Source organism: Lepus europaeus, chromosome 22 (assembly GCF_033115175.1).
Source record: "Lepus europaeus isolate LE1 chromosome 22, mLepTim1.pri, whole genome shotgun sequence".
In the NCBI taxonomy this organism is placed as follows: domain Eukaryota; kingdom Metazoa; phylum Chordata; class Mammalia; order Lagomorpha; family Leporidae; genus Lepus; species Lepus europaeus.
The window spans coordinates 13,136,822-13,150,189 of NC_084848.1; the positions used below are offsets into that span (position 1 = coordinate 13,136,822).

The 13,368-nt window shown below is 37.1% G+C and overlaps 1 protein-coding gene across 11 annotated transcripts in view; it reads left to right on the plus strand.

The window, feature by feature from the left end:
* Positions 1-13,368, plus strand: part of EML5 (EMAP like 5) — a 171,413-nt gene that overhangs the window by 36,407 nt on the left and 121,638 nt on the right. For 10 of the 11 annotated variants that reach the window (XM_062181691.1, XM_062181692.1, XM_062181694.1 and 7 more), the window contains exons 3-7: positions 954-1,052; positions 3,761-3,829; positions 7,880-8,065; positions 10,602-10,737; positions 11,986-12,187. In XM_062181691.1, coding sequence (XP_062037675.1) covers positions 954-1,052; positions 3,761-3,829; positions 7,880-8,065; positions 10,602-10,737; positions 11,986-12,187 — 692 coding nt within the window. Of the gene's footprint in view, positions 1-953; positions 1,053-3,760; positions 3,830-7,879; positions 8,066-10,601; positions 10,738-11,985; positions 12,188-13,368 lie in introns of those variants that run through there. The other variant, XM_062181699.1, reaches the window with a different exon arrangement.

A 13,368-nucleotide genomic window follows, 5' to 3' on the forward strand; every position in this document is an offset into this window, starting at 1 on the left:
GGGAGATCTGGCTCTCCTTCATGCTTTGACATCCTTTTTTTTTTTTTTTTTTTAAGATTTTATTTTTTATTTGTTTGGAAAGCAGGGTTACAGAGAGGGAGGGAGAGACAGAGAGAGAGAGATGTTCCATCCACTGGTTCACTCCTCAAATGGCCACAATGGTCAGTGCTGGGCCAATCTGAAGCCAGGAGCCAAGAGCCTTATCTGGATCTCCCACGTGGGTGTAGGGGCCCAAGGATTTGAGCCATCTTTTGCTGCTTTCCTAGGCGTGCTAGCAGGGAGCTGGATTGGAAGTGTAGCAGCTGGGACCTGAAATGGCACCCATATGGGATGCTGACATTGCAGGCTTCAGCTTAACCCTTCATACCACAACAAGGGTCCCAGTACCCCTTCTTTCGAAAGGAATTGTTTCTCATTGTCACTTACTCTGAGTGATTCACTGCTTTAGTCAGAGGTCTGCATTTCAAATGCCTACCTGAGTAGGTCCTTGACTTTAATCTCCTATTCTTTAGCCTATAACGCAAAAATCGAGGGTACCAAAATTCATCTGACAACCCTTAGGGGAGAGTAGGTATATGTGCCCTCTTACCCTCCAGGATTTCCACTGGGAATATTTTGTTCTCAAATTTCCAGATTCTTTGAAAGCTCAACAGTGTATTTAAATAGATGTTTTTAATTTATTTTTGGTTGGGGCAAGAGACTTGTCTAGGATATTTTGTTAATCCTGTTAGAAATGGAAGTCTCTTTTTCTTAATGTAAATAACTATACATATGTTCAAGTATTAACAAGATGAAATTTATCTAACCTTTCTCTGTGAAATCTTTAGAATATAAATGTGCAAATGTTGATGTTTATAAGCCTATGAGTAGAATTTATTTGCCATTTATAATTTCATTTCTCTTTGATTTCTTTGCTTTTTTATTTTATCCTGGACTTCTTGGACATAATTCAGCGCTTGGTTTCAGTTGGACTTGATTCAAAGAATACAGTTTGTGTTTGGGATTGGAAAAGGGGGAAAATGTTATCTATGGCTCCTGGTCACACAGATAGAGTAAGTATTCTCAATGGGGATTTCTAATGAGTAATGGATGGGAAGAGACTGGAACAAAGTTAGAAGATTTTATTCTTCTGTTTTTTTTCACTGCCAGATAGGTTGTATGTAATTAAAACTGTATAATTTATTTTAAAAATGTACAATTATGGAAAGAGAATAATTAATGGGGTATGGAGTTTCTTTTTTGGGTGGCAAAAATGTTCTGAAACTGATGCTACAACTCAGTGAGCCTACCAAGAACTGTTGGATTTTATACTTTAAATGAGCAAAAATGGTGCCTTGTTAGTACAGCAGACAGTGCATCAGTCTCATAAGTGAGCAAATTGTATGATGGGTGAATTATAGCTCAATAGAGTTACTTAAAAACAAAACATTGTATGATTATAAATACTCATAGTCTTAGAGAAAATATCTGTTAAAGGATTCATGATTCCATATGTATAACATTAGCATGAAATTTTTATTTTTATCTTTATCGTATTTTTAAAAAGTATTTGTTTATTTGAAATAGAGAGATCTTCCATCTTCTGGTTCACTCCCCAGATAACTGCAATTGCCAGGTCTGGGCCAGACTGAAGTCAAGAGTCAGGAACTCCATCCTGGTCTCCCACATAGGTGGCAGGGGCCCAAGTACTTGAGTCTCCTCTGCTGCCTTCCCAGGTGCATTAGCAGGAAGCTGGATTGGAAACGTAGGAACCAGGACTCAAACTGGCATTCTGATACAGGAGGGTGGTGTGGCAAGTGGGGGCTTAACCCACTGTGTGAGGACTGGCTGCAGCACAGAATTTTTAAACCAGTGTTTGTTTCAATGGAATTATGCATTTTTTTCTTTTTTGATAGCTTTACTGAGGTAAAATTGGCATACAAAGACTACATATATTTAATGTGTACAATTTGATGAGTTTGGAAATATGTGAATATCCCTTATTCAAATCTCAATTTAAAAATTGAATGGTTCTGGCCGGTGCCACAGCTCGCTTGGCTAATCCTCCGCCTGTGGTGCCAGCATCCCAGGTCTAGTCCCGGTTGGGGCGCCAGATTCTGTCCCTGTTGCTCCTCTTCCAGTCCAGCTCTCTGCTGTGGCCTGGGAAGGCAGTGGAGGATGGCCCAAATGCTTGGGCCCTGCACTCTGCATAGGAGACCAGGAAAAAGCACCTGGCTCCTGGCTCTTGGCTTCGGATCGGCACAGTGCGGGCCATAGTGGCCACTGGGGGGTGAACCAACGGAAGGAAGATCTTTCTCTCTCTCTCTCTCTCTCTCTCTCTCTCTCACTGTCTAACTCTGCCTGTCAAAAAAAATTGAATGGTTTTTGCTTAGGGTTTGTTTAGTTTGATTTATGTGAATTCATTGCTTATGTACTATAGTTAAGATGAAAAATTATGTTGCCTGTGTGAATTTAAAATTAAATATTACTATTAAATTTCGGAGGCCTAATATTTTTTCCTTCAGAAATTTGTTAAAACATATACTCTTTATTCTAAGTTGCATAAAACTAATAGAATGCTTTGTTATCAGCTATGAAATTAAATATTTTACTTTTACAAACACATAAATTTTTTTATTATAAATCCTTAGAAATGTCTAATTTGTATATGTGGCACATACAACTGTGTGTGATTAATTCTTAAACTGAACCAGCACAGAGGCAAAGGCAGTGATTCAACTTTATGGGAACCTATGAGAAAATTTTGTCCATTGCGTTTTTGAGAAAATACTTGGTTTTCAGTAGATTTTCAAAGTGGCCTGTTATACAATTTACTCAAAATGTTAGGTGTAGTCTGTAATGGGCATTTAGTCCAGCAGTCAAGATGCCTGTTAAAATGGTTATGTCCCATATTGGAGTTCCTGGGTTCAATGCCTGGGTGCTGGCTCCTGACTCCTGCTTCCTGCGAAAGTGGTGATGGCTCAAGTAATTGAGTTCCTGCCACCCATGTGGGAGACCCAGATGGAGTTTCTGGCTCCTAGCTTTGACCTGCCCCAGTCTGGGCTGTTGTGAGCAATTGGGCAGTGAATCAGTGAATGCAAGTACTCTTTGCTTCTGTTGTCTGTCTGTTGCCTTGCCTCTCAAATAAATAAATATTTTTAAGTTAGGCAAATTTTATTAGACATCTGTGTTCTCACTTAAAGCATTTTCTGTATTAGTACTTTGAATTTAGTAAATAGAACAATTATTATAAACTATCAAAAGAATTTAGGAATTAGTTTTGAAAACTAAATTAGGGATCCCCAAAATTTACAAGTTAATTTTGTAACAGTAAGAAAGCCAAAGAGAAAAAAAAAAAAAGTGAAATCAGTGTTTGGATCTTTTATATATAAGTGGTTCTGTGTGACAGAAGACTATAAAACATCCGTATTTTTGTTGTGTAAATGTTGTATATGTTTTGTTCAGAATCTGTTCTTTGTAGAAATTAGGTACATGATTATTCCCTACTTTGGTTGACCCATTCTAGTTATTTAAAATAATTTGTTCAATTAAATGTTTTTAAAACTAAAAATAGAGGTGCTAAATTATATGCTATTAGCTGCCTCATAAAATTCATGGAAGCTAAGATATAGTTTTTATATTTCATATTTTATGTCTCATAATTTAAAGTGCATTTCTGATCATTGTTAATAGTAGAGTTTGGGGCCATTTGTTCTTTTGGAACAAATCTTAAAAGATTTTCAAAATAAATATTTTAACCATGAATCTGATTTATTTACAGATATTTGACATTTCTTGGGATTTGTACCAGCCAAATAAACTTGTCAGCTGTGGTGTAAAACATATCAAGGTACTAGAAGGGTCTTGTTTTATAATTATGTTTAGTTCTCTGGTGCTAAATATATATCACTCTGTAAACAATTTAGTATAATTTTAGAATTTTGACATTATTTTTAAAATGTCAAAATTTTAAAATATTTTAATTATTTTTAAAATTATTTAATTATTTTAGTTTTTAAGTATTTTAATTTTTTAAAATTTTTTCCTTATTTTCAGTCTTAACAAGTATTTATGGTATAGTCACTTTGAGACATTATAAAGGGTAATAGAAACAAATAAGGAATCAATAAGCCACTTTCCACAGAGGGATTTCTAGTATAGTGGGGTGGGGCTTACCATGTTTATCCTGTTTCTTTATATTTTATTTTAAAAGTAAAATGTGAAAAGGTAAGCCAAATAGATGGAGAGCTTTTGATTCCAGAGATAGAAGGGTGTAGTAGAAGCAAGGTAGACAAAGTTGATTTTGCCATTTACAAGCAGTTACCTGTGATGAGTCATTTAGCCTTTGAGCTTTTCTCACATCCTGGAACTGTGACTGCTGTTATCATCCTCAGAGTTGCTGATTAAATAAGGCACTGTGTGTTCAGTTTTCTGGGAATGTTGTCTCTTCTTTTTTCTATATTTGCTTTCTGGTTTGAATTCAGCCTCAACAGCCACTATTTACTTTGCTTATGAAAATTCTGGGTTTTGTTTTATAATTATGGTACAGGTTTTGAAACCCATAAAGTCAATGGTGATATTCATTCTTAGGTTTATAGTTGCTTGTAAATCATTGGTGTAAGCTTTTCTTCTACTATGTAACGGTTCCTGAAATCCGTTAAGTCCTAGTTCTGTGTTCACATTCTGTTTGGATGTGCTTACCTCCATCCAAATTTTCTCATCTTTAACTGCTCCTGAAATTCTGATTTTGATATTCTAATACTGATTTGGTGGATATATAGGATTAATCTTTATTTTTTGGCAAATATTTAACAGTAAAGGCTCTATGCTAGGTTTCAAATAAAAGATGTAAGCACTGTGAAGGTAGAGATTTTTGTCTCCGTCTTCTTTGATAAACAAGGTGATATTCAACATAGTACCTGATATACGTAAGAATACTTCAAAAAGTTCTTGGAAATGGGATCAAAAGATAAGTTTGGAGGTGCATGTTTGGCATAGCAGTTAAGTCACCACTTGAGAAATCCATGTACCATATCAGAGTACCTGGGTCCAAGTGCTGGCTATATTTGCTTCCTGCTGTAGGTCATGACTCAAGTTTTGGGATTCCGCCACTCATGTGGGAAACCCAGATTTACTCCCAGCCCTGGCTGTTAGGGGGATTTGGAGAGTAAACCAATGGATTAGAGATCTCTATCTTTCAAATAAAAAACTTAAACTTTTTAAAAAAATTATTTATTTATTTGAAAGTCAGAGTTACACAAAGAAGAGAGGCAGGGAGAGAGAGAGAGGTCTTCCATCCACTGGTTCACTCCCCAATTGGCCACAGCGGCCAGAGCTGTGCCAATCCGAAGCCAGGAGCTTCTTCTGAGTCTCCCACGTGGGTGCAGGAGCTCAAGGACTTGGGCAATATTCTACTGCTATTCCAGGCCATAGCAGAGAGCTGGATGGGAAGTGGAACAGCTGGATCTCCAACTGGCACCTACGTGGGATGCCGGTGGTTCAGGCCAGGGCGTTAACCTGCTGCGCCACAGCGCGGCCCCAACTTAAAACACTTTTAAAAATAGCTAAGTTTGTTTTGGTACCAAAAAGATTTTGAAATCCGTGTGTAGCTTTTTCTTTTCTTTTCTTTTTTTTTTTTTTTAGTAAAGATTTTTATTTATTTATTTGACAGAGTTACAGAGAGAGAGAGAGAGAGAGAGAGACAGAGAGAAAGGTCTTCCTTCTGTTGGTTCACTCCCCAGATAACGGCCACAGCCGGAGCTATGCCGATCTGAAGCCAGGCGCCAGGAGCTTCGTCCTGGTCTCCCATATTGGTGCAGGGGCCCAAGCACTTGGGCCATCCTCCACTGCCCCACCTGGCCACAGCAGAGAGCTGGACTGGAAGAGGAGCAACCAGGACTAGAACCAGGCGCCCATATGTGATGTCAGTGCCGCAGGTGGAGGGTTAACCGAGTGTGCCACCGTGCCGCCCCTAGCTTTTTCATAATACACATTTTCCATGAACTTTTTGAAGACCCCCTCATATGCATAGATTTCAAAATTTTTGCACCAAAATAAACTTAGCTATTATTCCATTTTCCAGAAACATTTTGAAGTACCTTCATATTAAATGCTTAATAAATAATTGCTAAATTATGAATAAACAGATCCTAGTGCTGTTTTATATTGTAAATAGAGATTAAAATGCCATTTTAAGCTAAACTGTATTTTTCACTATGAGTTACATTTCCTTTTCTTTGGTAAGGACAAAACTGTATGACAGTTCTCTTTGTTTTTTGTTTTTTTTTAAGATTTATTTTATTTTACTTGAAAGTCAGAGTTATAGAGAGGCAGAGAAAGAGAGGGAGAGAGGGAGAGGGAATCCTTCCATCCGCTGGTTCACTCACCAAATGGCTGCAATCAATAGCTGGAGCTGGGCCGATCCAAAGCTAGGAACCAGGAGCTTCTTTCAGGTCTCCCGTGTGGGTGTAGGGGCCCAAAGACTTGGGCCATCTTCTGCTTTCTCAGGCCATAGCAGAGAGCTGGATCAGAAATGGAGCAGCCCATGTGGGACGCCGGCCCTGCAGGCAGCCACTAATGCTATGCCACAGCGCCAGTCCCCCCTCTGCCTCCCCCCCGCCCCCCGCCCCGGCCATTCCCTTTTTCAGGCAATTTATGTGAGGAGAGTAAGTCTCTGAGATGATTTAGAACTGCACTGTCCACAAGTGTAACTACATTTAGCTATTTACATATGAATTAAAGTTAAATAAAATTTAAAATTCAATTCTGTAGTAACTAGCTGCCACATTCCAAATTCTTAAAAACTTAAACATCTAATGGTTAGTGTATTGAAAAACATATGTATGTGTGCACATATAATCTTTTCTGTATTGAAATCTGTCCTAATGTGTATTGATCTGGGTTGTAGAACAGTGGTTCTCAACTCTTGCTGAGCATCAAAAGTATTTGGAAACCTGGGCTTCATTCTCCTCAGATTTTGTCCCAGTCTATCTTAGTTAGGGGCCCAGGCATCGTATCCTATTTATAATTTTCCCACGTGTTTCTGATGTGAAGCTGAGGCTGAGAACCACTGATCGAGAGGGAGAAAACAGATTCAGATGGGGCCTCCTGAAAGGAAGAGACCCAGCTGTTCTCCACAGAAATCATGACGCTTTTAAGCTTAAAAAACACTAAAGGCTCATTCATTAAATCTGCTTAGTTATTTTAATGGCTAATATAATTTTTAGTTCTTTAAGGCTTGAAGTTTTAAAATGTAAATATAAACTTTTTAAATGGCATTTTACTTACTGTGAAGTTGAATTTATTCTCTTGGCCTAATTTTGTCATACACAACTGTTTCATGTGTACATCTCTGCTCTTTCCTATTTCTTTTTATGCAAATAATGAAAATATACTGGGACCCAGCTAAATCCCTGGTTATGATTCATGTTTGACTTCCCTTTCTTCTCCCAACAATAAACAAATCATTCCAAATAAGTATCTATCATATTTTAATCTCTATAAGAAAAGGAGTCGCTTGGCTTTGAAACTAGCAACCAGAACTATTTCCACCAGAGATTCAATACTAAATTTGTTTCTTATTTATATTTCCATTGATATCCTGTTCCCAACCTTTTAAACCTAAGTTTTATGTAGTTTTTTCAGGAACCTCAGAAGAAAATAGTGTGTTTTAAAAATGATCTAGTTCCACCCGCTTAATCTTAGAGATTAGGATTGAAACCAGTGATTTATTTGCTATAACATAGCTTTTAATAACACTAGGATGAGGCTGTGAGCATTGCATTCTATTATATCATAAGGGATTTTCTTGGATAATTCTAGTCTGCTGCTCTTACATAGAATCAAACTGTTTAATTTATAAGCACTCTTTATTAATTTGATTATACTATGTACCTTTTAGTTCTGGAGTTTATGTGGAAATGCTCTGACCCCAAAACGAGGTGTCTTTGGTAAGACTGGTGACCTTCAGACAATATTGTGCCTAGCCTGTGCAAGGGATGAATTGACATATTCTGGTGCACTCAATGGAGATATATATGTTTGGAAAGGAATCAATCTTATACGAACAATACAAGGAGCCCATACTGTAAGTATATTTCAGTTATTTCAGACACTTTTAGATGTTAACTACTTCTTGTCTTTGAACATTAGCCTACATAACATAGCATACCATTTTTAATGAGTTCAGTTGCATGGGATATATATCTAATTGAAGTGTCTATTTTTTACATCTCAATAAAGACACATATATTTGACATGGATTTTTATTAAATTGATATATTTAGTATCTTGTTAATTTTATTAGCATGGTGAATTAGACTAGAGTTGAAAACCACTAGTTGTTGACTTCAACTTATAAGTATTATGGGTTAGGGGGCCAGTGCTGTGGCTTAGTGGGTAAAGCCGCAGTCTGTAGTGCCGGCATCCCATATGGGTACCAGTTCAAGACATGGCTGCTACTCTTCCAATCCAGCTCTCTACTATGGCCTGGGAAGCAATAGAAGATGGCCCAAGTCCTTGGGCCCCTGCACGCATGTGGGAGACCCGGGAGAAGCTCCTGGCTGCTGACTTTGGATTGACACAGCTCTGGCCATTGTAGCCATCTGGGGAGCGAACCAGCTGATGGAAGTAGTCTCTTCCTCTCTCTGCCTCTACTTCTCTGTAACTTGCCTTTCAAATAAGTAAATAAATCGTTAAGAAAATAATATTAAAAATACTATGGATTAATAACCACAGTAGAACTAGTGCTCTTGAGGCTAATTTATCAGTGGGAAATTTGGGTACAGCTCTAGAAAAAATTAACGCATTGATTGAGTGATAAAAGGATTTCATTTTTGTACTTTCATAAACATAAGTATCAAATCAGAAAAAAGGTATCTTATTAATACTTTAGGGTTTTGGGTTTTTTTATTTTTATTTTTTTTTTAGTATTCTGGCCTTGATCACCCTTCACAAAGCAAATGGAGCTGGCTAGACAGCACAGAGCTGCCACATTGTTTGCATTAATATCCTTGGTAACAAAACTTGCCTTAAGTAAATATCTGAAAGCCAAAAATACCAAATTTTTTCCCACAAAAATGTGATAATTTACATTCTCACCTTGAGTATATAAAAGTACTATTTTTCTCATCATTTTTATCAGCTCAAAATTGACCAGTATTGTACATTTTTGCTTATCTTTGGGTGAGAAATTTTATCTTCTTATTTGAACTTTGTCTATAATTTGTGAGATTTTCCTATTTGTGAGATTTCATGTATCTATTGATAATAAATTCATTTTTTAAAAAGATTTATTTATTTATTAGGAAGAGTTAACACAGAGAGAAGGAGAGGCAGAGAGAAAGAGGTTTTCCATCTGCTGGTTCACTCACCAATTGGCTGCAACAGCTGGAGCTGTGCCGATCTGAAGCCAAGAGCCAGGAGCTTCTTCCGGGTCTCCCACACGGGTGCAGGAGCCCAAGGACTTGGACCATCTTATACTGCTTTCCCAGGCTATAGCAGAGCTGGATTGGAAGTGGAGCAGCCAGGGCATGAACTGACGCCCATATGGGATTCCAGCACGGCAGGCAGCGGCTTTACCCACTATGCCACAGCGCGCCCCAGATTCGTTTTCTATTAATTTCTATTAATTCCTTGTGGTTGTTGTTTCTTTATTCATTGTATATTAGGTATACAAATCTTTTGACAAATATTGGGCAAATATTTGAGAGGGAGAGGGAGACATCTTCCATCTGCTCGTTCACTCCCCAAATGGCTGTAACTAGGAACCTGGAGTCCCATTTGGGTCTCCCACTTGAGAGACAAGGACCAAAGAACTTGGGCTGTCTTCTGCTGCACATTAGCAGGGAGCTGGGTCAGATGCAGGGCAGCTGGACTCACTGGCATCTATATGGGATGCTGGTGTCACAGGACAACCTATGTGTTATTCTGACTTATTTAAAATCACATCTTAATTTAATTTTCTACATTTGGAAATTTAAGTCCATCCATCTTTAATACATTTTTATATAATTTATAAATTTTTTTTCTTTTATGTCCTCATGACTAAATATCACCCTGGTTATGTATTAAGTCCATTTGGATTTCTTTCTAGATTTTCTTTTGTATTTTCTGATGTATTTGTTTATTCCAGTATTATAAAAAATTATTAGATGAGTTTCTATCTGCACGTAGTATTCTTTTTTAAAAAATGATTTATTTATTTATTTGAAAGGCAGAGTGAGAGTAAGAGTGAATGAATGAATGAGAGGGGGAAATGGATCTTCCATCTGCTGGTTTACTCCCTAAATGGCCTCATGGCTGGCCCAGGCCAAAGCCAGGAGCCTGGAACTCCATCCAGGTCTCTCACTGGATAGCAGGGCCCAAACACTTGGGCCATCTTCTGCTGCTTTCCCAGGTGAATTAACAGGAAGCTACATCAGAAACAGAGTTCCTGGGCTGCAAACCAGCTCTGATATGGGATGTGGCATTGAAAGTAGAGGCTTAACCCACTGTGCCACACTGGCCCTTTGATGTATTTGTTTATTCCTGTGTCATAAAATATCATTAAATGAGTTTATACCTGCATATAGTAGATATTTTTAAAACACAAATATTGTTAAAATATTTATTTCCTTTCCTAGGCAGGCATTTTTAGCATGAATGCTTGTGAGGAAGGCTTTGCTACTGGTGGCAGAGATGGCTGTATTCGTCTTTGGGATTTAACTTTTAAACCAATTACTGTGATTGATCTCAGGGAAACAGACCAGGGATACAAAGGTAATAACAAAACAAATGTCTCATTACCAGGGAAAGTCTCAATGTACAAAAGATTGTATGTTTCTTTCAGTAATTATAAGGAAGATTTACATTTGCCTCTTCATCCTATATACAAATCAATTGAAATCCTATTATTGAAGAAATATTTTATCTACAGAGTTAGATTCACCGTTGTGACAAAGGTTCTTATGTCTAATGCCTGTTATAATGGGCTCTACAGAGAGATGTGGCAGGCATCTTCATAACTTCGCATTTTGAAATTATCTTATTAGAATGCTGAATATAGCTGGCAAGTAAATTTTGTAAATAAAGTATGGTGGGTGTTAAGGGAACTTTTGTTCAGGCTGATTCAAATACTCGTAGATATGTTTTTCCTTCAACCAAGTTTGTCAGCTATTAGGGGATATTTGTGATATTTTAAAAAGAGTTAATATAATGAAATGGTCATTTGCTCTAAAAATCAACATATTCACTTCTGTGTTATTGTATGACAAGAGTAAGACTGAAGTTACCCAGGTCTGTGATTAAACTGTATTCCTGTCACATATGAGATATGCGATCTTTGGCTAGTTATTTAGCCTCATCAGTAAATTGATAATAAAAATAAGTATCTCATGGGGTCAGATGAGTTAAGATATGTAAAATGGTTAGAAGGATGTCTGGAGCATAATAAGCATGTGAATGCTGTTATTCGATTTTCTTTAGGTTTGCTGAGCATATTAGACTTTAAAGTTTACAAAGTAATCTGATTTTTTTCTTGTTTGATATTCACAAGTACTCAGAGGTACACAGTATCTTTATATAACTGTTATACAGAGGAGAAAACAGAAAAAAAGTGATTTAAGGTTACAAAATGAATTGTGGACTATGCAGAAAAAAGTGAAATTCTCAATGATTTTATGAGCAAAGAAATGAAATATAGACAACCGAAAAGTTAGATTATTACAAGAGAAAAATAATATAGTATTTTGTAAAGGAGATTCTCCTTATTGAATAATGCAGTCTGTAAGTGTTAATAAGACTTTGAGGAACTAGTCTGAAAATGGCTGGAGTTGTCTAACAAGAAGTCTGGGTATACAAAAATAGGGAATTGTCATTCCACATAGAAAACAATATGAACAATGAAGAAAAGAGTGTGAGTGAAAGACTTCATCTGTGTTAGAAATGAAAAGTACAGAAATTACTGTTTGGGTAGATTGGCCTTGTATTATTACAGCATCGATATTGAATTCAACTCATTTTTACTAGGTTTGTCGGTGAGGAGTGTTTGTTGGCGAGGTGACAACATTCTAGTTGGAACACAGGACAGTGAAATTTTTGAAATTGTGGTACATGAAAGAAATAAACCTTTCCTAATTATGCAAGGGCACTGTGAAGGGGAGCTCTGGGCACTTGCTGTCCATCCTACTAAACCTTTGGCTGTGACTGGAAGTGATGATCGTTCGGTCAGGTAAGCAAATTTAAAATTCATCGGCTAGAGTTTACCCCTAGGTAAACATAAAGAAAGCTTAAATACCTGGATTTCAGTTTTATAGATTATGATATAAGAAGTGAACATAATGGGATGTGAGAGGGAGCGGGAGATGGGAGGGTTGTTATAGGGGGGAAAAAGCCACTGTAATCCAAAAGCTGTACTTTGGATATTTATATTTACTAAATGAAAGCTAAAAAAAAGGAAGTAGACATAACTAATAGGTACTTAAATTAATGTAATTAACAACTATTAATAAGAGTTTGTTTCTGTTGAAATATGATATTAGATATTAGAACATATAGAGCTTCCTCTCCCTTTTTAACAAACATGATATTTCACTGCTTGGATATACTGTAATACATTCAACTAATCTTAATGACGGAAATTTGGGTCCTTCCATTTTTGTGTATTTAATAAATATGTTGCATGTAAGGTTCATCATTATACATATGTGTATGATGTATAATGTGTATGATGGATGTATGTGTATGATTGTATATGTGTAAATATAAATATGGGGTAAAATTTTGGCACTGTTCCAAGATTATATGCTATTAAAATTTTTTTTAAAGATTTTATTTATTTGAGAGGTAGAGTAAAAGGGAGAGACAGAAAGGTCTTCCATCTGCTGGTCCACTCCCCAAAAGGTTGCAACAGCTGGAGCTGAGCTGATCTGAAGCCAGGAGCCAGGAGCTTCTTCTGGGTCTCCCACATGGTGCAGGAGCCCAAGGACTTGGGCCATCTTTATTGTTTGCCCAGGCCATTAGCAGAGAGTTGGATCAGAACAGGAGCAGCCGAGACTTGAACTGGCACCCATATGGGATGCCAGCACTGCAGGTGGAGGCTCACCCCTACTATGCCACAGCATTAGCCCCTTAACATTTTTATAGATAATGCCTTACACAGAGGCAGCAATTATACTCCTATCATCAATATATGATATTGCCTGTTTCCTTATGTCCTTGTCAGTATTAGTTACTACTGCAAAAGGTGAAAAAATCTCATATTTTGGGAGCAAAACATTGAGGGTTGTTGTGTATGTTTTGTTTGTTTGTTTGTTTAGAGGACATTTTTGTTTCCTTTGTTCTAATTTGTTCAAGCCCTTTTCTATTAGTGTATTTGTTTTTTTCTCTATTTGATTTAGAATAGAATGAATA